This window comes from Elephas maximus, chromosome 13 (genome assembly GCF_024166365.1).
Source record: "Elephas maximus indicus isolate mEleMax1 chromosome 13, mEleMax1 primary haplotype, whole genome shotgun sequence".
Taxonomy (NCBI): Eukaryota; Metazoa; Chordata; class Mammalia; order Proboscidea; family Elephantidae; genus Elephas; species Elephas maximus.
The window spans coordinates 95,797,402-95,823,932 of record NC_064831.1 but is presented as its reverse complement, the minus strand read 5'-3'; the positions used below and the strand labels follow the sequence as shown (position 1 = coordinate 95,823,932).

The window sequence follows — 26,531 nt, the reverse complement described above, 5'->3', positions numbered from 1 at the left end:
GCAACCCTATAGGACACAGTAGAACTGCCATATATACAGACATTGGAAACCCTGGTGGTATAGTGGTTAAGCACTATGGCTGCTAACCAAGAGGTTGGCAGTTCAAACCCGCCAGGCGCTCCTTGGAAACTCTATGGGGCAGTTCTACTCTGTCCTATAGGGTTGCTATGAGTCGGAATCAACTCGATAGCAGTGGGTTTGGTTTGGACTGGTTTTATACAGACATTTATCAGGCACTCAGCATGTTAGTTTCTTTCTTTCATACCATGTTTAAAGTGAAGAATGACCAGTTTCTTTCATTTTTTATTCTTTCTGATTTAACATTAATGAGGATATTTTGACAGTAAGATAAAGGAATATCCTCCTCTTTTATAAGAGCTTGCTTCCTTCCCGGGATGTAAGAGAACATCAAGTTTCATGCAATAGGAATTCAGCAACAAAATGTTATTAGGTGCCATCGAGTCAGTTCTAACTCATAACGACCCTACATACAACAGAACAAAGCAGCGAAATAGGTGTCTCAAAATATTTATTCTACTCTTTATGCCTGGAAACATTTTTCAGCGTTCTTTAGTATGAGGACTTGGTTTTGAGATTCTATGGGTTTATTCATTTCAGAATGTTTATATAATAATACCCTGACTGACAATCTTCAAACGGGTAGTAGAAGCCAAGGTCAAAGTGTGCCCTGGTTCGTTCCCCCACCTGCATTCCGGACAATCTTCGGCTCCTGTCCTCTCGCCTGGAGTTGACATAGGTAATTAGAATTACCTGTGTTTAAATTCTTGTAAAAAGACCAGACTTAATGGTCTGACTGAGACTAGAAGGACCCCGGTGGTCATGGTCCCCAGACATTCTGTTAGCCCAGGACTGGAACCATTCCCAAAGCCAACTCTTCAGACAGGGATTGGGCTGGACTGTAAGATAAAAAATGATATTGGTGAGGAGTGATCTTCTTGGCTCAAGCAGACACATGAGACAATGTGGCCAGCTCTTGTCTTGGGGAGAGATGAGAAGGCAGAGGGGACAGAAGCTGGCTGAATGGACACAGAAGTACAGGGTGGAGAGAAGGAGTGTACTGTCTCATTAAGGGGAGAGCAACTAGAAGTACATAGCAAGGTGTATATAAACTTTTGTATGAGAGACTGACTTGATTTGTAAACTTTAACTAAAAGCATAATAAAAAATAAATAAAAATTAATTAATTAATATCACTTGGGAAGAAAAAAAAGAATTACCTGCGTTAAAGTATGCCAAGATAAATCCATGCTGTGTGATGAGGCCAAGACAAATCCACGCTGAGGTTTACTCCAGAGCAGGCCACACAATGTGAAACTAAAAATGAACGAACAGAATATCCTTACATTACCTAAAATAGCCTGTATTAGGATTTGTCCCAGAAAAAAGTAAAAGTCTTAAGTTTAGGAAACTCTTTAAAGGGCAAGTAGTTTCCAGCTAAGAGAGATTAGGTTTAGCTTATCCCAGCAAGGACCTTCACCTTCAGGGATGTCCAAAATTAGGAATTTTACAGATTGGGTACCCACAGTGACTAGATCATTGCTCATCGTAACCGTTGCTCAGCATTTGTATAATGAATGAATAAGCATTGGTGTATACTTCTGATTCATTATTTTTTTACCATTTTAGGTATCTCCTCTTATTACTCCTTAGTTTCCCATACAGATTCCATCTTCTTTCATAGTTCTTCCCTTTCTCTGTCTGCAATTGTAGTTACTAGAGGTACATTTGTTTATGGGCAACAGTAGAGGAGAAGCAAGGACTAAGAGCAGGAGATGAGGATAGCAATGTTCTAGAGTAAGCCTTTGCATTGCAGGGAGTAGCCCCATGGACAGGGTAGAGAGAAGGAATAGAGGCTTTCATCATCCTAATTAAGCCCTTGAGAAAGCAATATAATGGACCAGGGTAATCTTGGCCCAGGAATCAAACAGTAAAAGAGGCAGGTGTTCTTTCTGTTCAGATGATCGACATGCTGTATTTTGTGGTCATCATGCTGGTTGTGCTGATGAGTTTTGGAGTAGCCCGACAAGCCATTCTGCACCCAGATGAGGAGCCTTCTTGGAGACTAGCCCGCAACATCTTCTACATGCCCTACTGGATGATCTACGGAGAGGTGTTTGCAGACCAGATAGACCGTAAGAATAGAATTCATAGTAAGATTCTCTTCCCTGCTTCTGAGGCAGATGATTGATTTCAAATTAAAGGACGAATATGTGTTCATTTGGAAACAAAATATTTTTCATTGTGCTTCACAAGGCATCAAATTATTTTGTGAACAAAATAAGTGTACATTCGTAGATGATAAAATGTAGATTTTGAAATATCAGTAATTTCTTCTACTCTAAAAACCATTAAGCAGAATTCTGAGTCTCACTTCCCTTTAGCTGGATCTGGTGCACATCCTGTGGAGTCAGTGTAGTTCCAATGCCAATCTCTTAGTTTTTCTCCAGTCCAGATTTCACTCCACCCTGGGGTAGAGATGGTGGTGTTATTCAGGTAGAATGAAATGGTAAGCATGCAGGATAACTGGGCCCTCGCATCCTCCTCCTTTTTAAGTCATCAAGCCCACTGTCTACATAGTGATCAATTTCCCCTTCACTACTGCAGTACTATTTTTATTATCACAGTGATCTGGATGCTGGAAGAGAAAACGAGCTGCAATCCTGCCGTGGATTTCTGGGGGATGTAGACCCCGGCTCCCCTCAGGCTGAGCTAGTAGGTTAGATTATCTTGTGTTGGAGGGAAGTGAAGCTCAGTGTTTCTGTGCCTATTTCACTAGGGACAGGTATGCACCACCAATGAATGAGGCTCTTTAGTTCTATTTTCATGTCAGTACCAACGTTTGCATTCACATGTTCATACTTTCTCTGCCTGTGTTCTCCTATTTGAGAACAGGAGATTTCAAACATCCTCCTGTCTTATGAAACTCAGGGTTATCAGTATGTCATCTACTCTAAGTCAGACTGATAACTGGTTCACGAAATACCTTCTCTCTAGCTTTTATAACACAATGTGATCACACTCCTACTGCAAGTACCACAAAGTCAGTTACTGAATTTGTTTGTAGCTAGGTAAGCCAGAACATAAAAATCTAATTTCATTTTAGGAGAATATTAGTTTGGGTAAATACAAGTGCATGCTAACAGCCTCAACTCCAGCATAAGCTGTAATATTTTTATTGTTTTTTTTATTATTATTAATGACAGAAGATGGAGAAACAGACTTGAGCCTATACTATGTTCAGTGACACCATTAAATGAAGGTTTCCCAACTAGGTCAATTATTACATAGTAATTTTGTATCCATTTGTGTTTACGATATGTTCGTGTTGGAACTTAAGGAATGCTTGTTCAGTGGGTTAACCTGTAAGTTAAAATGATCATCTGCCAGTAGCACCATGTCTTTCTCACAGTATTTTTTTAAACTGAGATTTTGCTGTTGCCTATGACATGTCGTAAAATAAATATCCATGAAAATATATTTTTCTAAAATTAATAGAAATAATAACTTATTAGTAAAATTAACACCCCAATCACTGTTCCTAAGCAAAAAAAAAAAAAAGCACAAGTCTGTAATTTCAAAGTTTGCAACCTTTGCATTTCTTGACAGCAAAACAGCTCTTGTGTCCTTAAATTACTTGTCTTACTTTCTCTTAACTTGCATCTTGTTTTCTTTTCTCCTCTCCTGTCACAACTAAAAAAAAAAAAATTCTGCTTTCCAATTGCTGTATAGTCTATGCCATGGAAATTAATCGTAAGTTGACATGAAATTGATGGTTATAGTGTGAAACATGTTTATTAATTAGTCTTTTCCTTAGCTGATTACTAATTGTCTTATACAAGTTTCAAATCCTTCTTTTCTGATGCCAAATGCTTTTTTAAGCTTACATAAAAGTAAGCAGTCTATAAGATCATAAAGATTACTTCACTAAACACTGTTGGGAATCATCCTATTTTTTTTCTTCTAAAATGGGTTCTATATTATATGATAAAGTATGGCATTTCAAGTGAGCAGAGAAAGGAAAGGTTTTTTTTTTTTAGTGGCACCAGAGCAGTTGATGAACTGATTTGAGGGGCAGAAGGGAGTTTGATCTCTACCTCATATTCTAAAATATCTATGTCTACCTCATATTACATAATAAAATTATTTTCAACATTAATGTACAAATAAAACCAAGAAAACATAAGCTAGTGGTAAACAATTAGAAGACACAAGAACTTCCTAACGGATAAGAGTAAAGGAAGAAACCATAAAGATAGATCTGTCAGTGGAAAAATTAAGAATTTCTGTATATCAAAAACACAATGAACAAATGGGAAAATGTTTACAAATATGACAAATTAAGAATGACTGTCCTCGGAGCCCTGGTGGTGCAGTGGTTAAGAACCTGGCTGCTAAGCAAAAGGCCAACAGTTCAAATTCACCAGCTGCTCCTTGAAAACCCTGTGGGCAGTTTTATTCTGTCCTATAGTGTCTCTATGAGTCGGAATGGAATCAACTCGACAGCAACGGTATGGTTTGGGTTTTTTTTTTTTTTTTTATCCCTGAGTGCAGTAATGACTTTCTCAGCTTCTTTTTCATGTGAGTTGATATTTTCACACAGAAAATTATTGCTTGTGAAATCAGAAAAAAATCAAATCAGAAAATAAATAGGTAATTTAATAATATATGTAGCAGTTACTTATTCCTTTCATTATACATACAAAACAAAAACGCAAGCTTACCTTCCAGCTCCTTGTGGTGAGAACCTGTATGATGAGGACGGCAAGCGGCTCCCGCCCTGTATCCCGGGTGCCTGGCTCACCCCCGCCATCATGGCCTGCTACCTGCTAGTGGCCAACATCCTGCTGGTGAACCTGCTGATAGCTGTCTTCAAGTACGTGCCGGGGCTGATGACCATGTTCTTATTATTACTGCTTTACAGTCTTCCAGGTTACTCTCAGAAACTTCCCATGTTACCATGTGTCTTAGTATCTAGTGCTGCTATAACAGAAATACCACAAGTGGATGGCTTTAAAAGAGAAGTTGATTCTCTCACAGCCCAGTAGGCTAGAAGTCCAAATTCAGGGAGCTGGCTCCAGGAGAAGGCTTTCTCTCTCTGTCAGCTCTGGACGAAGGTCCTTGTGTCTTTGCTTTGTCTGGACGCATCTCAGCACAGGAACCTCAGGTCCAAGGGATGCACTCTGCTCCCAACACTGCTTTCTTGGTGATATGGGGTCCCCCGTCTCTCTGCTCACTTCTCTCTTTTATATCTCAAAAGAGATTGGCTTTAGACACTGTCTAATCTTGTAGACCTCATCAATATAACTGCCGTTAATCCACCTTATTATATCATAGCGATAGGATTTACAACACATAGGGAAATCACATCAGATGATAAAATGCCAGACAATTATACAGTCATACAAAGGAATCATGACCTAGCCAAGTTGACAGATATTTTGGGGGGGCCAAAATTCAATCCATGGCACCATGTATTTGCACATTTTACTGGGGCTTTTTTAAAGGATATAATTTTTGCCGTCTTCTTTGTTCAGTCACAGATGAATCAGCCTTTATGTATTCATAAATCATGCATCAACATTTAAATAAATTTAAATTTCATCTTTGGTTGGTATTTTAACACTTCAGCATACATTTTAATCTCATGAAAATATTTTCTTAGATGAAAGTCTCTTGAGGTAGTTGTGCTTTTAATTCATTATCAGAGGCACAGAAAGCAATATCAACTCATAAAGAAAGCAGTATCAATTTCATAAGCTGTTACAATTACTGTGATATCATGTAAAATCTTTTTCTTATGATTTATAGAATGGAAGAAAAAATGGCCTAGGAAAGAAAAAGCTTAAATTATTAAATCAAGCTTCTTGTAAAATTTGGCCATTTGGCATGATTTGCTGAGTATGTGGCCATGCTTAGTAAATGTTGGGAAAAAAAAAATTAGATTCTAAGATGAAATATGTACAGGAAAAATCCTTCATAAAAATATGAACTTAGAGCTGAACGGTACACTGGAGAGAATCTGGTACAAACTCCTGGGTTGAGAGATGAGGAAACTAAGGCCATGGGCGGTTAAGTGGATTTTTTAAGGTCCCAGTATCAGTAGAAGGAGCCCTGGTTGTGTGATGGTTAAGGTCTTGGCTGCTAACGGGAAGGTCGGCAGTTCGAACCCACTGGCCGCTCTGAGGGAGAAAGATGTGGCAGCCTGCTCCTGTAAAGATTAGAGCCTGGGACACCTAGGGGCAGTTCTACTCTTTCCTACAGGGTTGCTATGAGTTGGAATCGACTCCACGGCAGTGGGTTTGGCTTTGGTTTAGTGTCAAGAGACAACAAGCTTGATCAGGGTTTCCAACTTCTAACAACACTGCGCTTACTGTCTCCTGTTGGAGCTAAAAGAAGGCAAAGCTTGTGTACCTACCCAAAGTCCAAAAGAATGCACCATTGATCAAATCAGTTTAATAATTAATCAATCCAGTGACAAAAAAGTAGTCAACTGGATGTTTGATTGAAGTGAAAGTTTAAATACATCAAAAGGCTTAGCTGAATAGCTCATACTTTAAAGTATATGAAATAAAAATTCTTGGCACATGAATCAGTAGATTGTGGTGTGGTTTTTCCAGAAAGCAGTTATAGCAATTTCAAATACACTTAATTCTTAATTATGTCCTTGATCCTAGATAATCCACGTTGACAGATAAACAAAGAGAATGCGTAATCCAGAAATCAATCCTAAATGGCACTAAAAGGCATCTTTATATTTTCATTTCAGTGGGAGTAACTGATCTGGGAAACCACAGCTTAAAAAAAATAATAATATCAATAACTTTAAAAATGTCTTTTTACAGCAATACCTTCTTTGAAGTAAAGTCAATATCCAACCAAGTGTGGAAATTCCAGAGGTACCAGCTGATTATGACATTTCATGACCGGCCGGTCTTACCACCACCCATGATCATTTTAAGCCACATCTACATCATCATTACGCGCCTTAGTGGTCACTGCAGGAAAAAAAGAGAAGGGGACCAAGAGGAACGGGATCACGGACTCAGTATGTGCAAGACCCTTTCATTTCTATCCTGGGCTAATTTCAAGAAAGTGTTCCAACTGACCACTCTCATAGAAATCTCACGAAACTACTTAAAATGTGTAAAAACACTGCACTCTAGCCCAACTGCTGTTCTTTCCAGAATGCTTTTCATTTTGCGTCAATTTTATTCTGGTTTTGTTAATTATTAGTAATTAAAATTACAGAAGCTCCCTAGCTGTGGAAAACAACTTGCACTTGACTGCTAACCTAAAGGTTGGCGGTTCCAACCCACCCGGGGGACCCAGGAAGACAAAGCCTAGGGATCTACTCCCGTTAAGATTGTTATTAGTTGCATCAGGTCAACCCTGACTCATGACAATCCCATATGTTACAGAGTAGAACTGTTCCAAAGGGTTTTCTTGGCTGTGATCTTAACAGAAGCAGATCACCAGGCCTTTTCTTCTGAGGTAGGGCTGGGTGGATTTGAACCACCAACTTTAGGTTGGCAGTTGAGACAAACTGCACCACCTAGGGTCTTTGCCATTAAGATTACCAAAAACTAAACCCGTTGCCATCGAGTCAATTCCGACTCATAGCGACCCTACAGGACAGAGGGCTGGTGAAATCGAACTGCCAACCTTTGGTTAGCAGCCATAGCTCCTAACCACTGCACCAGCAGGGCTCAGGACACCCTGTGGAGCGGTTCTGCTCTGTAACACATGCTGGCCCTGAAGCGGCACCCTCTCCATAGCAACGTGACTGAAAGCCAGCTGAAGGGACCAGAAGTTGAGAATTCTTGGCAACACTTTTCTCCATAAATTCAATGTTCCTTTCAAGATGTTTTAATTTATTGCATCTAAAGAGGTGAGAAAATAATGCTATGCTTTTGACTCTATCCATAGATGTGGAAGTTTTTCCAGAAGATGGTACTTGGTTTTTACTTTCCTAATTTTTTTTTTAACGGGCGTCATTTTGTTTCTGGTGTTAACCAGTGAGCCATTTTGCTCTAACAGAAAGACGATTGCTGTATATAAAAACCTATTTGGGGATGATAAACAAGTAGCCAGAGAATTGCCTACACGTGGTGGAAAAGGGAGTTTAATTAAAGCTGGGCTGTGAAATTCGCAGTAAGGCGACTGAATGGATTCTTTTCTCACCCGACGACACCTCTCCCGCTACACAGAGCTGTTTCTGAGCGACGAGGAGCTGAAGCGGCTGCACGAGTTCGAGGCGCAGTGCGTGCAGGAGCACTTCCAGGAGAAGGAGGACCAGCAGCAGTCGTCCAGCGACGAGCGCATCCGCATCACGTGCGAGAGGTGCGCCTGCACGGCCTGCCCCAGGGCCCAGGGCCCAGGGTTCGCGGAGGCCTCCACGAACCTGCGGGGGATGCCAAACAACGCTTAAATGCTCATTCTGACTTCTCAGGTTTATTCAGACGTGTCTGCTCCCAAACCAACAAACCAACTAACCAACCCCTTGTCCGTGGAGTTGGTTCTGATGCATAGCGACCCTGTAGGTCAGAGTAGTACTGCCCCATTGGGTTTCCAAGGAGCTCTTAACCACTGTGTCCTCCCAAAACAGCGTCAAAGTTTCTGGGTCATCATTGTGTATCTTATAAAGAACTGAATGATAGTATTTATTGTGATTATTCAGGGCCAAAAATAAATAAAATTGACAGTTCTTGCCCCCTCCCCCTTATGGGGGCATTTCCTTATGGGGGCGTTTTCCACAATAAAAAAATGGGGGCGTTTGACAGTTCTTGCCCCCTCCCCCTTATGGGGGCATTTCCTTATGGGGCGTTTTCCACAATTAAAAAATGGCGTTTTCCACAATAAAAGCCGGCATTAATGCAGAGAACGATCAGCTGCAGGGCTGTGTCACCGCTCAGGAAACCACCTTGCCTCCGCTCTTGTGCATACCTTTCCCTTTGCCTACGTCTTCCCCTCCCGGCTGATCCCTTTTCCCCGCCTCACGTCCCTGCTCCTCCTGGACACACTTCCCAACCTCCCGGGGCAGAGATAAGGGCCCCTTCCTCTGTGCCCCGAGGGACCTTGTACTTTGTGCTGACAATCATGTCTTTCCCTGGGGAGGGTGGAAGCCTCTAAATTAGGGCAGGGTCTCTGTTGCAGACCCTGGACCATGCAGAATCCTCAGGACCATGCAAAATCCACATGATCTACATGGTAAACCGAAATAAATACATAAACCCGTTGCCATCGAGTTGATTTCAACTCATGGTGACCGGCGTTTGTTACAGAGGAGAACCGCTCCATAGGGTTTTCTTGGTTGTAATCTTTATGGAAGCAGATCGCCATGCCTGTCTTCCATGGTGCTGCTGGGTGAGTTTGAACCGCTAACTTTAGGCTAGTAGTAGTCCTGCAGAAACTGTCTGCACCACCCAGGGACCACATCTGCATGGCAAAAAAAAAAGTGCTCAATAAATGCAGACTGAATGAATGCATGAGTGAATGAATCAGTGAATGAGTACAGGAAGGCAGGTCAGGGAGGGACAGAAACGGTGACATTTTCCAAGCTTGAAAATTATAGTACTGCTCCCCCCACAGCTGAGAGAGTAACAAGCAAGGGTAGATGGGAACAAGAAACCCTCACTACCTACATTTTAAGTATGTAATTTTTGAGAATCTTTATCGTCAGTAAAAGCAAGTGAAAACTTGTTAAATGTCAGTGATAACTGATAATATGCTGTTCCAAAGAGTTTAACTAACAATGTGGGGGAAGGATGAGCTTGGAGAAGACAGGTCGAAGGGGACTCTAGGTCATCATCATAGCTCGAGGACCCAGAATTAAAGTTTCTGATACAGATACGTGTGTATGCTGATAAACACAAAAACGTGGTAGGACTTCTCAAAGATACTTTTGCAGACAATTCCCAGTCAAGGGCCCAATAATTAGAACAGAATTCACAGACGAACCTTGATGTCTCCCTGGTGTATACGTACAGACCAGTGACGGCCACAACCCACAGGAGGAATGATACCCCAGCAGCTGCAGGCCCTGGCCTCAATCCCCTCCCAGACCCAGACACCTTGTAATCCAACCAACCCCAACCAGCCAAACTCAAGGATTGCCTATACCAACTTTTGACCTTAATAAGGCACATTTTCAATAAAACTTTGAAACACTGGCATTTTAGCAGTAAATGCTAAGCTTTTAATATATGAAAATTATTTCTTCGTAGGAAAAATAAAGCACCATCTAGACAGTCTAAAATTTCTACTTATTAGTTATATAATAACTTGAATCATAGTCAGTAATTTACAATGAAATTGTGTTTTGTTTTGCTCTGCCTCTTTCCCCAGCATTGTTTGGATTTTTCCCATTCTTGGACCAAGGCTCCAGGAATGTGGTTGTCAGGTCACTACCGAATTGCATTTTTCTCTTGGGGCTCTGTGGAGACAGAATAGGAATGAACGTGCACAGAGCAGTAAAAACATGCTACTTCCTGCTTTCCTTGGCTGCGATCCCCAGGTGTGATGGGAGCACATTCCTGCCCTTCCGTTTCCCTTACTGACCTTCCTAGGCAGATTCAGGTGACCGCCAGAGATAGAGACGAGGAGGACTGCATTGAAGGGTTGAGGAGATGGTAGTGTTCCTTCACTCTTCCTTAAATCTTAACCACGACAGCCAGGAGCAAGGGGTAAGGTGGCAGAGTGGAAATAAAATTAGTTTTTTTTTTTTTTTTTGCCTAACTTTTGACAACTTTGATTACCTTTAAAATCAAATTTTTGAGTATTCAAACTTTCCTGCCATTTCTTTAATCTTCTCTATACATCCAGTAAGGTCCCTGAGTGGCGCAAACAGTTTGCACTTTACTAACCTAAACGTACGTGGTTCAAATCCACCCAGTTGTCCCTTGGAAGAAAGGCCTGGCAATCTGCTTCCCTAAAGATTACAGCCAAGAAAATCCTATGGAGCAGTTCTACACATGGGATCGCTATGAGTCAGAATCAACTCGACGGCAACATATTTGGTTTTTTGTTTGTCTGCCTGTATACCTAATTGTTTTTATTTTCTGTACCACTATCTGTCATTTGATGATTTTCCTGTTCTTGTCTTGGTTGTGTCTTCTCCAGCACCATTCAGACCTCAGGGCACAGTTGGGAGTGAGAATTTATGGAATGTGCTGTCTATATCAGTTCCTTCCTGCCACCCTGTTGTTTGGGCACCTTCTCAAACCCAGGCTAAGGATTTGCATGACTCAGCCTCGCAAACATGTCCTCGCAGGTGCAAAGTTTACCCATTCAGAAGCTCTTCCCCTCACCATGCTTTGAGTGCTTATGTGTGGGCGGGGCGGATTAACAAGTAGGCGAGGTATGCATGGGCTCGCCTGTGCTTACTTACTAACCCGTAGTGCACAATTTTAACTTGGGTAATCCATCCCTGTGTGTGGGAACCAAATTCATGGTCTTCTCTTAATGCCTGGTAAGTTATATCCAAAAGTTTCACAATGTAACCATTTATTTTATCATAAAATTCTGATACTTCGTAAGAGCCAAAGTAAGTAATTTAGTCTCTCAATATGAGGTTTACAATATGAGTCGGTTTTTAGCTGCAGCAGGATTTAACACAAAAGGCTGGCTCTAAGTAAGCAAAGGGGTTGCTGTGTTTTGTGCCAAGAAAGCCTCCAAATGGTCTTCAAGGCTTGTTTTTTGCGGGGTGCAAAGCACAACAACCCCAAATTCCGATGCAGCTACCTACCACGAGGGTGGCCTCTGGGCCGTGGGTTGTCTAATTGGCATGCAGTCTGGGCTAAGAGCCAACCAGGACTCCCTGTGTGTACAGAGGCCCTTTCTCAGAGCAGCCCCCACAGCTGGGCGACCTTGGGCGTTTCCTCCCTTCAAGTCAGTGGCTAGCCCAGGTGGCTTCATCCTAGCTCAAAAATGCAAGCTTCTAGGAAAACTACTCACTAAATAGCTGAGATTAAATGAATGAATTAAATCATGAAAGGAGACCAAAATGCTGTCCTATTTTATTTTAAAACATATTTGATAGAGATACAATAGAATCCTATGATTTCCCTTAAGAAAGAAACATTTTCAGTCTTGAGAGGTAAAAAACAAAAGGAATAGAAATAGTTTTCCATCTCTTAATCATTTTAAAACCCTCATTATGTTCTTCTTTCAGACCATAAAAGCCATAATACTGACTGCAACAAGTCAAACACGGGCGGGGGGAGGGGGGCGGGAAAGACTTTCTGCTCATTAAAACAAACATCAGTTGTTTAATATATAAAAAATAATAAACCTATACACATAACTTTGCAATTTAGTTTTTCCCCACTTAACAATTTCTCACAGATACTGTGGTCCTCCATAGGCCTAAATCCTTCTTTTTAATAGTAACATCGCATCCCATAGTACAGGCGTACCATCATTGCTCAGCACCTCCTCTACCAACTGATGTTCACTACCCAACACGTGTTTATTGTGCCCACGTGCGGGGCATTGTTCCCCACACTTGGGATAATACGTCAGTGACCAAATCCCCAGGGAGCAGTGATAAACCACAAACATTACCATCATAAATGAAAACAGTGTGTAGTGTAATACAGGGTGAAAAGTGCAGTAAAAAAAGGAGAAGACACCATAGAGTGAGAGGGGCCGGGAGTGCAGAAGGACGGGGGCCATGGGGTGGGCGCTCAATTAGCAAGTGGGATTGAGCAAGGATTGCAAAGGAGCTGGTGGGATTCGAGGCGTTGTCCTGGGAGCACCTCTGCAAAGGGGCAGTGAGAGCACGTGCCCCATAGTGGGAGCACACCCACTCCAGCAAGAAACAGTAAGGGCTGCAGCTGTGGGGGTGAGCTGGGGGACGGTGGTGGGGTGAGGTCAGCCAGATGATGGGCAGCAGTCACCATGGAGGGTCCTGGAGGCCTGGGCTCTGCTTTGAGTGAAATGGAGAGCCAGTGAAGGGGGTTAGCCACAGAGTCACCTGATGTGACTAGCATTTCCCAAGCTCGTTTACCGTGGAATACTTTCCGCCAAGCAGCTCCCTAACTAGTGTTCCCGGTGCGCACTGACCCTGCACCTCCCGCTCTAGTACCACCCTTGGTCACATAGTCAGACGTGGTCTTTGCACCAGGTGTACAATGCTGAACGAGTCTCTCCTAAGCCAGAGAGCCTCGGAAGAGATCAGGCTTCAAACTCAAGCAGCTGCCCGTCCGTTCAGCCCAGCGTCTCAGGCCCTTGGTCAGGTGCAATGCACCGATTTTACAGATGAACAAAAGCGTTCAGAAAGCTCAAGCCGCTTGCCCCACGTTTCCGACCAGACCAGGGCTCCGCGTGCGGTTTCTGTGGGTTTTTAGGCTCTGCGGGCCAGAGGTCTCTGTCACGGCTCCTCACCTCTGTCACTTCAGTGTGAAGGAAGCCATAGCCCATATGTGAGGGAATGAGTATCTCTGTGCTCCAATGGCACTCTGTTTATGGATGCTGGATTCTGAATTGCAGACAATTTTTACCTGTCAGCAAATATTATCCTTCTTTTTTTTTTTTTTTTTTTAATTCCCAATCATTTCAGCATGTGAAAACCACTGTCACACACAAACAGTCGTGGTCCAATTTGCCTTGCAAGCTGTAGTTTGGTGGCCCCTGCTCTGGTCAATCTCCAAGGCAGCCTCTTTCACACCCAAGCTTTAGCCACTGTCTATACTCCAGTGACTCTCAAAGTCAGACCTCTCCTCCATCCTGAGCCCCCATATCCAAGTCCCACGCCATGTGCCCACTTAGCTGCACTCGTGGGTTTCTCCCGAACATGGCCTCCGCTCCTGTGCTCTGAGCTCTATGAACGGCACCACCAGCCACTGACTCAACAGGACAGAAACGGGCACATAACTCTGCCATCTCCTTCACTGACGATCATCAACTTCTGTTTCCTTTACCCTTGGACGTATCACGGTCCAACCACTTTTCCCATTTCTACCCCCACCGCCCTAGTAGACGCTTCCGTCATTTACACCTCGGTTCCTGCAGCTGCCCCCAGCTAGTCTCTCCATACTCATTTTCTGTCCTTTTAGTCTTGCATCTCACCCCCCACCACTCTCGCTAAAAATCTTTCCGGGGCTCCCACTGTTCTCAGCCCACAAGGCCCTGCACGGTGTGGCCCTGCCTTCTCCCCAGCCTCGCCCTGGACTACTCTCTCCCTCACGCTCGATACCCAACCTGCTGGCCTCCTTTCATTTCCGCAAAAGCACCTGCCTGTCTCCTGTCGCAGAGTCTTTGCACGTGCTGTTTCTGCTGCCTGGCACACCCCGCCCTCCTTCCCCTGCTCATCCATCAGATCTCTGCTCAAATGCCGACTCCTTATGGAAAACCTCCCTGCCCATCTCACACCTTAGGCTGGGTCAGGACCCCAGACCTTAAGTTCCATGAAGTCAGGGACTGTGTCTGAGTTTAGCTCGCTGGAGAGCCCAAGAACCAACAGGCATCTTCACATAGTAAGAGCTCAATTTTTGTTAATTGCCTTCTATCCAACTCAGGTTTCGTAACGTTTTTTGTTTGGAAATAGTTTCAAACATACATAAACGTTGCAAGAACACCACAAAAGAGGAGCTCAATTTTTTTTTGAATGAATGAATGGCTTAAAGTTTGTCTCCTGATTTGAATGCAAATTTCTATCCCACCTTCAATGAGCTCCCCCCGGGGATATGAAATAGGAAATCAGCTATGCTCCCTCTGGGCTGGAAACATTGCTTTAACTACTAGGAATTAGGAATGGTCTCAAGATACAAACAATTCTGTTACCTGTAATTGTCAGGAAGACTGTTTAATACCACCAACACCGAAACAAGTGTTGGCATTGGCAGGCATTGTCTCTTTGCCCAAAGGTATAACATCAGATAACCAAGAGGGCTGGCGCGATAAGAATATTTTATAGATAACTTCTGCAAGCATGGTCAAAGTAGTGCTTTTCAACCTAAATATTGTATTTTCATACCAGGTTGACATGCGTCCCTATCATCTGGGGCTTAAAGGACACCTCTGTGTCTTCTGCAAATCCACCACTGAATACACTGTTCTGTGGTTTGGCATCCCTTATCACAGGTTCATGGGTTCCAGGTAAAACCTAGTCAGAAGATTAAACTTCCTTTTATCAAATAATGGGAATTACTTAATCCCGTGTGTTTTCCCTTTTTTCCATATCTGCAAGGAAGCTTAGCACCAGACGTAATACCCAATTAGAGTAAGTGTATTAGTGAAGGTCCTTTGGAACACGTGGATACGTTATTGCCTCCTTATTTCTTCCTCTTTGTTTTTTATAGCTTCTATTTCCGTTTACATAAATTTGATTTTATGTGTCTGATATTTCAAAGTATGCAGGGCGTAACTCATAAAGTATACATTTTAAATGTAGTTGGCCCTGAACATAAGGAGCTTCAGGTCTATTATAGCTATCTAAGCCCATTATACTCTACTAGCCAAGCCTATTATACTCTACTAGCCAAGCCTATTATACTCTACTAGCCAAGCCTATTATACTCTACTAGCCAAGCCTATTATACTCTACTAGCCAAGCCTATTATACCAGGTTCTGACTCCCCAAGCCTTCTGGGTTCAGTGGTTTCCTGTCAGATTTGTGGATCTGGGTTACGATCTTGGGTTTCTTATAGGCTTGCTGGGGAATCAGTGGCCTTGAAATCTTATTTGGCATCCTCTTTTTGTGGCCAGGATGAGAAGGTGCTGGTAGCAGAGACCTCAGTAAGAAAGAGAGAAACAAGACAGTAACTATCAGGGGAACCAAAACAGGGATCAGTCTTAGAAAGGAGGAGGGTGACTCCTCTGATGTAGAGAAGGTTATAGAAAGACAAGCATGCAGTCATGGAGAAGTTTGGGGACAATCCAGCTGAATGTCTTAATTCTATAAAGTGATAAAATTCTAGGTTGCTTGGATGACGCGGAAGGGGTTAGACTCAGTGTTGGAGTTTTAATATGCCTAATGAATGACACTCTTGTTCCCTGCCTGACTTTGAGAGCCCATTCAGAGACAGATGCAGATATCAGGCAGAAACAGATAACAATATCAGCTTTATGGTAATCAAAGTGGTACTCGAGGTGTAGCTCAGTTCTTGCCAAATGCACAGCCTATAATTAGACGTACCCACGCAGTCACAGGCAGAGTTGGCCTCCCTGGCTAAGTTTCCCAGACAACCAAGGGAAAGTGAGAACTCAGGCTCCCTGCGGGCATCTGGCTTCCAAAGGAGGAGAGAAAAGAAGCAATGCTGACTCCCTGGCCCTAAACTCCATTCATAAAAGCAGTCCTCTTCAAGAATAAATAAATAAAGGACTGGGGGTGAGGCCAGGAGTCTTACTCTAATAAAAAGTCCATACACATAGAAATAAACAATAAGAACAGGGGAAAAGTGCCCTCTGTCGATACTACAGACTTGAAACCAGGAAAGAGAATCTGAGTTCACCTTTATCGAAAATATGGTAGGAAAGGAGATAGCCAAGAGATTGCTCAGCAGGAATAATGGGGACCCATCTGAAGTTAGATAACACAACTTTGCATTAGGCCAAGTCAGTGTGGCTCCCATGAATTTCATTAATGACACTCCAGAGCCCAAGGGCAAGGGTGCAGAAAGCAAGCCAATCATGGCACAAAGGGGAAGCAGAAGGGGATCTCTGTTCCCAGAATCAGTCAACAGGGATATCACAACAATGCTAGTGTTTGCAAATGGCAGCATAAACGTAACACATTGTCTCCACTGGCACCATTTATCTTTGCCCAGCCCTGATAGTGGTAAATGAAGGGTAGGGATGGGCACTATTATTTTGGAAACAAGGTAAAGAGAACCTAGGATATTAATATATGTTGCACTGACGACAGAGTCTGGTCAGAACAAAAAGTGAAACAAAGACAGAAAAAGCTAATGATTTAGAGGACTTGAATTCTCGAAACCAAGGAGGTCTGAGGTGTGGCCAAGTTGGTGTATATAAATGATGCAGGATAGATCTAGAATCCTAGCCAGCTTAATATACTTTTAGTAACTAGTAACCATTTATTAAAAAGAATGAGAAAGCCAGAAGATTTAATATTTGCCTTTTAAAGGCTTTCACATATAAAAACTCTGGAAGTAAATACAACAAGGTCCTACTCTGGGTGTCCTTCCTATAATTACTAAATTTAAAAGGCAACCCTACATAAGGCAGTAGATGGAAATTAAAATAGCTGGATGTAAAATTTGGAGTGGATTAAAAAATATTATGATCTATAGATCTGGAGTAAAATAACAGGGTAGGAATGATCTTAGAACTCAAGTATAGAGTACCATGGAATCCTGAAACATGGGTTTCTTCAAGTATGAACTGGACCTAGTTGTTCCACTAACATTATGTTTTTTTATTTTAACATCTAACTCTCTCATTAAGGAAATGTTCCCATATAATTTATGGGCTGCCTTACAGGTGAAGGGTGATCATTGCACATGAAAAGATTACTACACATAAAGCAAGTTTTAATAACTGGCTTACTGCAGAATTCCAAATTTCTAAGTTCTGTCCTTAGGAAAAACATACAAAGATTCTACCATAAGAACATGAATTTGGACCTTTTGTTTAACCGACAGGGTCTATGCAAGGTCCAGTAAAGTTACATCATTCATAGATAGTCTCTTGGAAGTTATTACAAAAATTCCACAGATTTATATATTGATGTGATGTTGTTAGCTGCCATCAAGACAGCTCTGGCTCGTGGTGACCCCATGTACAACGGAACAAAATGTTACTCAGTCCTGCACCACCTTCATGATCCTTGGTATGTCTAAGTCCATTGTTGCCTTCCAACCTAGGGGCTCATCTTCCAGCACTATGCCAGACAATATTCTGTGACAGAGACATAGCGAGGGTGACGAACAACCAGAAACAATCTCGAAATTGAGCTCCTCCCCCCAATTTCAAGATGAATAGATGTTGATGGCGGCAACACGTCAGCAAAAACACCTTACCCCATCTTGTTTGTCCACCTGTCGCAGTCAGGCACCTTTCATATTTGTGGTGCCTCAGAATGTCGTTCCATACCTTGTCTGGTGCCCCCTGGGACTTAGAAGGCAAGTGCTCCCCTCTGCCCCCACCCTCACTATGCCTCTGTGTTGGGATCCATAGGACTTTTGTTGGCTAATTTTTGTAAGTAGATGACCAGGCCTTTCTTCCTAGTCTGTTCTAGTCTGGACAGTCCACTGAAACATGTCTGCCATGGGTGACTCTGCCGGGATTTGAAATACAGGTCATAGCAACATGCGAAGCCACCACAGCACAGCAAACTGGCAGACGGGTGGTAGATATGTTATTGAACCTAACTGTTGCGTGAATGGATTGGAAAGTATTATTTAGTTTCAGTTAAACTGCTTTAAGTTGCAGTGCACCACTGCTAACCAAAAGATCAGTGGTTTGAACCCACCAGCTGCTCTACAGGAGAAAAGGTTCGGCAATCTGCTCTCGTAAGGATTAACAAAACCAAACCCACTGCTGTCAAATCCATTCCAACTCATAGTGATCCTACGGAACAAGGCAGAACTGCCCCAAGGCTATACATCTGTATGGAAGCAGACTGCCACATCTTTCTACTGAGCGGCAGCTGGCGGGTTCAAACCGCTGACCTTTCGGTAACAGCTGAGCGTTTAACCACTGTGCCACTAGGGCTCCTTTGGGGCTGTCCTACTCTGTCATATAGGGATCACTATGAGTTGGAATTGACTTGAAGGCACACAACAACTGTATCATGTTCAAAATCAAGGTAGAGGTACCTGGAGATTTAGTGGCGGGTCTACTCCACATGCTCGTACCAGTTCACATTTGTACAGCAGCTACAGCTCATGGGGTACTTCCATTTGCCCTATTTCTCTTACTTCTCACAATGCTGTCATGTCACTATTGTATAAACCACTGACCGGTGACAGACCCACAACAGACAGAAGCTGGTGGAACGGCTTCCTCCCTGATGCTGATACGGGCTCATCCCAAAGGTAACTGTCAAGTCAACAAATGCTCATCAGAAACAGCCTTTCTTTTTCCTCGGAAGCAAACTAAACAGACAAAGAGTCATGATATACAACATCAGTTAATCTTGTACCATTATCTTCCACTTTCTTAAGTAATGAGACGAGTATTTGTTGTTAGCTGCTGTCAAGTAGAATGATGACCCCATGTGTGCAGAGTAGAACTGCTCCCTGGGGTTTTCAAGGCTGTGACCTTTCAGAAACAGATCACCAGACCTGTCCCCGAGGTGCTTCTGGGTGGGTTTGAACAACCAGTCTTTTGGCCAGTGGAATTCAGCAAAAATAGTGGAATAAGGAACTCCAGAATTCTACCCCTCCATAAAAGCAACAACAAGAAATTGTCTGAATCAACTCTTTCGGAACTCTGAAAATAGCCAAAGGCTTGTAGCAACCTGGGGAGCACTTGTTCAAGAAAAACAGCTGAATCTTGGTAAGCATAATAAGCTTTGTGACATTTTAACTTACCCCAGTCCCATCACCCACTCCTCAGCTCAGCAGTAGCCTTCAAAATTACAGCCCATGTTCCCAGCACCAAAGCAGAGAGCAGAAAGGACCTCTTACACAAAGAATTGTAATTATTTGTGCCCCACCCCAAAGATGGGCTCAAAAGGCTTGTTTTTATCTCACCTGACTGGCCCAGGGCTAAAGCTGCTACCTGTGAGGCATTTGTAAAAGACATTTATAGGCAAAAGTTTTAATCTCTGCTACCCAAGGTGATAAATAACTTGTTGGTGCAAACAATAGACTAAGCAAAAAGCCTGGGAAGAAAGACTGAGAATAAGGACTTTTAAAATCTCTGACATATGCCTAGAAATCTAAAGGACTGTGTGCATGCACAGGGCTGAGTGAATGCCCTGGAACAACCTAAGAAGGCCCTAAACTCTCACTTCTGGCTGACCTTGCGGCTCCCTGGAAGCAGAAGTGAACAGTAAGGCAGAGATGTAAACTGCCCAACTGAGTGTTGAAAATGTACCTCAACACATACACACAGAGCTCCTCAGCAAAAACTGGGAGATTTCTTGGATCCAGGCATTTAAGAAAACCTGTGACCACTAAGCTAATAGAACAGAGACTTCAGGTCACATGTGACAAAGAATACAGACTTTAAAATAATTACTATTTTACCTACTCCTGTCAAGTTGATTCCAACTCATAGAGACTCTATAGGACAGAGTGGAACTGCCCCATAGGGTTTCCAAGGAGCTGCTGGTGGATTTGAACTGATGACGTTTTTATTAGCAGCAATCACTAAACAACCAAACAATAACACAATAAACAGCATCAACAACATACATTGGGGGAAGAGAATCTGATTTCCAGAGCTGTCACATTTTAATTTTCAAAATATTCAGTTCTCAACAAGAATTATGAAGCATGCAAAGAAACAAGAAAGTGTGACCCATAGCGAGGAAAAAGAAATCAGCAGAAACTATAGTGATGGAAACTGATCAGTGGTTGCCAGGATTTGGTCTAGGGGAAGCAAAGGGCTATAAGGTCTGAGGGAGTTTGGGGGAATGATGGAACTATTTTGTATCCTGATCTTGGTATTGGCTAAACAAATCTACGTTGTCTTGTTAGGTGCCCTCAAGTCAGTTCTGACTCACAGTGACCCTATGTACAGCAGAACAAAACACTGCCTGGCCCTATGCCTTCCTCACAATTATTGCTATTTTCATCCCCTTGTTGCAGCCACTGTGTCAATCCATCTCAGTGAGGGTCTCCCTCTTTCTCACTGACCTTCTACTTTACCAAACATGATATCCTTCTCCAGGGACTGGTCTCTCCTGATAACATGTCCAAAGTACATGAGATGAAGTCTCACCATCCTAGTTTCTAGGAAGCACTCTGGCTGTACTTCTGAGACAGATTTGTTTCTTCTTCTGGCAATCCATGGTATATTCAATATTCTTCACCAACACCATAATTCTATACATGTGCTAAAATTTAAAGAGCTGTACACCAATAGAAAAAAAAGTCAATTTACTGTATAATTTTAAAAATAAGAAAGAAAATACAAAATTTGAAATACATTAGAAATACGTCTTTAAGAGGAAACCAGTTTCAAGTAGGTTCATCTACGTTGTGAGATGCTTCGCAGATTCATCATTGTTTCATAGTATTCCATCGTATGTATGCACCACAGTTTGTTTATCTAGTCATCTGTTGACAGGCACCACCTAGGTTGTTTCCACTGTTTTTCTGTTGTGAATAATGCTGCAGTGAACATGGGTGTGCATATGTCTCTTTGTGTGACGGCTCTTATTTCTCTAGGATCATATGATATTTATATTGCTAGCTTTTTAGGGAAGTGCCATATCCTTTTCCAAAATGGTTGTATCATTTTGCCTTCCCACCAGCAGTGCATAAGAGTTCCAATCTCTCCACAGCCTCTCCAATATTTGTTATTTTCTGTTTTTTTTTTATTTGTACCAGTAATGTTGGGGTGAGATCTTACCTCATTGTGGTTTTGATTTGCATTTCTCTGATGGCTAGTGATCTCGAGCATTTCCTCATGTATCTGTCAGCCACTTGAATGTCTTTTTTGGTAAAGTGTCTGTTCATATCCTTTGCCCATTTTTTAATTGGATTGTCTTTTTGTTGTAGAGGTGTTGGATTTTCCTGTAGATTTTAGAGGCTATACCTTTGTTGGATTTATCACAGCCAAAATTTTTTCCCAGTCTGTAGGTTCTCTTTTTACTCTTTTGGTAAAGTCTTTTGATAAGCACATTGTTTAATTTTTAGAAGATCCCAGTTATCTAGCTTATCTTCTGGTGTTTGTGTATTGTTAGTTATGGTTTGTATCCTGTTAACGCCATGTATTAGGGCCCCTAGAGCTGACCATACTTTTCCTTCTATGATCTTTATATTTTTTGGTTTAAATTCAGGTCTTTGATCCATTTTGAATTAGCTTTTGTGTATGGTGTGAGGTATGGGTCCCGTTTCATTTTTTTTGCAGATGGACATCCAGTTTTGCCAGCACCATTTGTTAAAAAGACTATCTTTTCCCCATTTGATGGACTTTGGGCCCTTGTCGAAGATCAGGTGACTATAGATGGATGGATTTACATCTGGGTTCTCAATTCTGTTTCATTGGTCAATGTATCTGTCTTTGTACCAGTACCAGGCTGTTTTGACTACCGTAGCTGTATAATAAGTTCTGAAGTTAGGTAGTGAAAGGCCTCCTACTTTCTTCTTCTTTGGTGGTGCTTTATTCAAGGCCTCTTCCCTTTCCACATAAAGTTAACGATTGGTTTTTCCATCTGTTTAAAGAATGCTGTTGGTATTCAGATCAAGATTGCATTGTATTTGTAGGATACTTTGGGTAGAATTGACATTTTCACAATGTTAAGTCTACCTATCCATGAGCATGGTATGTTTTCCATTTATGTAGGTCTCTTTTGGTTCCTTGCAGCAGCGTTTTGTAGTTCTTTGTATAGGTCTTTTACATTCCTGATTAGATTTATTCCTAAGAATTTATTGTTTTAGGGACTATTATGGTAACTTTATATAGGGATGGGAGAGTAAAAAGGTACCAGAAGAGGTGTGTCCTACCTTCCTACCACTGATAGAGCTTGGTAACTGATTCATGGGGAAGGGAGAGATACTTATCTATATTTTACCAGTTTATTTTTTAAATTTTGCACAGGTGAATTATCTTTTAATGTAGTATTTGTTAAAGTATCTCAAGTTTGTTATGGAGGCAGTGTGGTTTTTAATACAAAAGGAATCATCAAGGGTAATAGATTTGGGGTGAGCAGAGCCATTACATTTAACATGGGAAAAATCAAGTCTTACTCAGAAGTAATGAAAAGTTAATAGTGAAAAGCTCTTCTTTGGTCCCTGAAATTCCAGGAGAGAGTAAACTCTTTCAATTTGCAGTATGGGATGCTTTAAAAGAGGGAAACCAGAATTTTCCATACATGGAGAATTGGTCCTCTTGGTGGCAAACTTCCAGGAAGCCAGACCCTTCCTGCTTAAATGATGTGGTTTCCTAAGGGGCATATAAATAATCCTCTCCCCGTAAAAAGAATTGTTTAAGAATAGAAGCTAAGAACCCTCCCACACATCAGAACCCAGCTGTCAAAGTGTCTAACAAGCACAACATCACCAAAAGCACACTTGGAGGGAACATAGAGTAAGACAGCAGCAGAAGCAGCAGGAGGGATGGAGAAGTAGTCAGGCAGGGCAGTGAAGAGGAGTTAGCAATGCAGAGAAAAGCACCAGAAGACAAGAAAGGGGGAAGCAGACCATCACGAGGTGGATAAAAGGAAAGATAGTGAACAAGTGAAGAAATGTATAAGGATACATAGAGAGGCTAGCAAAGACGTAATAGAACCTAATAGAAACAGCCTGCGATGCAAGTCAAGTGACTCTGTCGTTAATTGCCACGAAGTTGCTTTAACTCATGGTGACCCCACGTACAACAGAATGAAACACTGTCCTATCCTGTACCATCTGCATGGTTGTTGCTATGCTCAAGTCCATTGTTGTGGCCACAGTATATTTTGAATACCTTCCAGCCTAGGAAGTTCATCTTTCAGCACTGTATCAAATAATGTTCTGTGGTAATCCAAAGGGTTTTCACTGGCTAATTTTAGGAAGTAGATCATCAGGCTTTTCCTCCTAGTCTGTCTTAGTCTGGAAGCTCTATTGAACCCTGTCCACCATGGGCGACCTTGCTGGTATTTTAAATATCAGTAGCATAGCTTTCAGCATCATAGCAGTGTGGAAGCCACTACAGTATGACAAACTGACAGATGAATGATAGCAAGTGAGTCTAGAGATTATCTATATGTTTCTAAGAACAGACAGAAAAGTGGGAGAAAGTAAGAGTCTAACAGAATCAGGTCAAAGTGTTTACCTTCACATGGGAATGAACCTTCCAGAACAGGTCACCACATGACCCAACTGGGAGCCAGGACACTCCCCACCCCAGACAAATGTAACTTTCAAAAGGCAGTCCTAGGTCCTGGGCCTCACTCCCTCTTAGAGTTAAATTTCATGGATCAGTTGAAAGAATTCATATGATACACACTGTTGAAATATAAAACATGGTCTATTCCACCAGATTTTTGGTCCAGGCAACATTATGGTTTCATAGCTCTTGCCTAATCTTCTAGAAATTAAAGGAATAAAAAAAAATCTAACAGCAGACATTTATAATCTGCTACAATCTTATTTTGTCTAACTTCATAAGGTAATGCTAATTTGTTAAATGTAATGAGCAATTTAAAGTTACTGATATTCTTCAAACAATTGTCTGAAGTAAACCTTCAGTAAACCATCCCTTAAGTAAACCATCCAATAATCTAAACTCAATTATTAACAACTCATTTTCTGAATCCCCTGAGCTTCCAATAAGGATTTTATTTGTCGTCATAACCATTTATTGCTGACAGCCATGGTCAAAACTCAAAAAACTAACACCGGTAGCTCTCTCTTTTGTTGGAGGCAGTGAAGAGACAAAGGCTGGAGAAAATGCTGGGCTAGATTATGAGTATTCACAGCCCAGCTCCCCTGTTTAGCAGCTGTGTGACCTTGGGCAAATTACTTACACTCTCCATGACTGAATTTCCTCACCTGTGAAATGGGGATGATAACATTAGTATCTACCTTCCAGGGCTGTTGTGAAGATTCAATAAACCTAGAACAATACGTCAATAAGTACTTGTTAATAAATGCATGAGGTACTTAGAACAATGGCTGGTAAACAGTAAGTACTAGATGTGTTAACCATTATTTCCATTATTTTCTGACGTCCATGATAATAATATTTAGAAGTCATACTAGAAATATGTAAATTTGGAAAACGTGCCCAAGGTTCATGACTCTCAAAAGACTGAAAATTCAGATAGCAATGGCATTGTCTTTTTATTTTTAATATGTAGTTAATCTCGTTTTAATAAATCTACCCCTTTGTATTCACCAGAGTTGAAAATATGTCAATGAGGCTGGAGGAAGTCAATGAAAGAGAAAACTTTATGAAAGCTTCTCTACAGACTGTTGACCTTCGACTTTCTCAACTAGAAGAATTATCTAGCAGAATGGTGAATGCTCTTGAAAATCTTGCAGGAATTGACAAGTCTGACCTGATAAAGACTCGGTCTCGAGCTTCTTCTGAATGCGATGTAACTTATCTCCTAAGGCAAAGTAGCATCAACAGTGCTGACGGCTACAGCATGTACAGGTACCATTTTAATGGAGAAGAGTTATTGTATGAGGATGCTTCTCTCTCCACGTCTCCAGGGGCAGGAGTAAGGAAAAAAACCTGCTCTTTCCGTGTGAAGGAAGAGAAAGACGCAAAAACGCACCTGGTACCCGAGCGTCAGGGCAGCCTTCACCTTTTATCTAGCACAAGCCCAAAAGCAACACCAGACTGCAGCAGACCTGTATTGGACAACTTAAAGAACCCATCGGAGCCAAAATTAGGTCCAGACATTGGGATTTCAACCGAAGATGATGGAAGGCAGGCAGACTCTAAAAGAGAAGAAACTACTTTCCCAAATTTAAATCAAACATATGTTATGCATGGACAGAACACATCAGATTTTCAAAACACTCAGCTAACAGTGGAAACGACAAAGGTAGAAGGCACTGTTTTCTGTCCCTTGGAAGAAACAAAAATTATCCGCTATTACCCTGATGAAACTTTCAACACTTATAAGGCAATGAAGTCCAGAAGCTTTGTATATTCTCGTGGAAGGAAGCTGGTCAGTGGGGTTAACAGCTGGAGTGCAGAATACAGCTCAGTGTTGGACCAGGCGGGCCCTTCTACAGTACAATGGACAACAGAATTGAAATGCCAAGTTCAAAAGATTACACGGTCTCGTAGTACAGAGATCCCTTCCGTTGTGTCTGAAACTACAATGCAAGCTGAGCAGAAAGAGCAGTTCGCAGATACCAAAGATGAAAACTCTGTTCCCAGAAGAGTCCCTCAAATCTCTTGTTTATCCCTAGCTGTTACTGACAGAACTGAAAAAGAAAACTTACTGTCTGTGAAACCAAACCAAGCTTTCCGATTCCCATCTATAAGGTCAAAAAGCTTGCACGGCCATCCTAGGAATGCTAAATCCCTTCAGGGTAAATTAGACAGATCTGGACAAGCCAGCAGTGCAAGTAATTTAGTAGCTGTGTCTGGGATTACAACAGAAGGACAAAAGGTTAAGCAAGAGAAAACAGCCACAGAAACGGAATGCTAATGGACTTTACTTCTCTCATTTTTAAATAAAAACTACTGATAGGTCTAGTTTGGCCATTTCAACAACCTAAATCTCTGAAAATGTTTTCATTAAAAATTTTTGGTAATTTGGACTAATTAATTTAAAATGTAGTGCCCTAAACTTAAAGTAATATTTTGTTAGCCTATGTTAGTAAACTTAAGAGTTTTAGTTGGAATAGGATCAAACGAAAGTGACAACCCTTCAATAGAGATAAATCAATACATAGATTCTACAATCTCCTTACTTCTGAGGGCCACCC

The 26,531-nt window shown here is 41.8% G+C and overlaps 1 protein-coding gene across 1 annotated transcript in view; it reads left to right on the top strand.

Moving 5' to 3' along the window:
- TRPM1 (transient receptor potential cation channel subfamily M member 1) overlaps positions 1–26,251 on the top strand; it is a 135,931-nt gene extending 109,680 nt beyond the window's left edge. The window contains exons 22-27 of the mRNA XM_049905708.1: positions 1,979–2,153; positions 3,751–3,771; positions 4,750–4,894; positions 6,864–7,066; positions 8,229–8,361; positions 24,982–26,251. Of these exons, the coding sequence (XP_049761665.1) occupies positions 1,979–2,153; positions 3,751–3,771; positions 4,750–4,894; positions 6,864–7,066; positions 8,229–8,361; positions 24,982–26,251 (1,947 nt within the window). The remainder of the gene's footprint in view (positions 1–1,978; positions 2,154–3,750; positions 3,772–4,749; positions 4,895–6,863; positions 7,067–8,228; positions 8,362–24,981) is intronic.
- Positions 26,252–26,531: the final 280 nt, after the last annotated feature.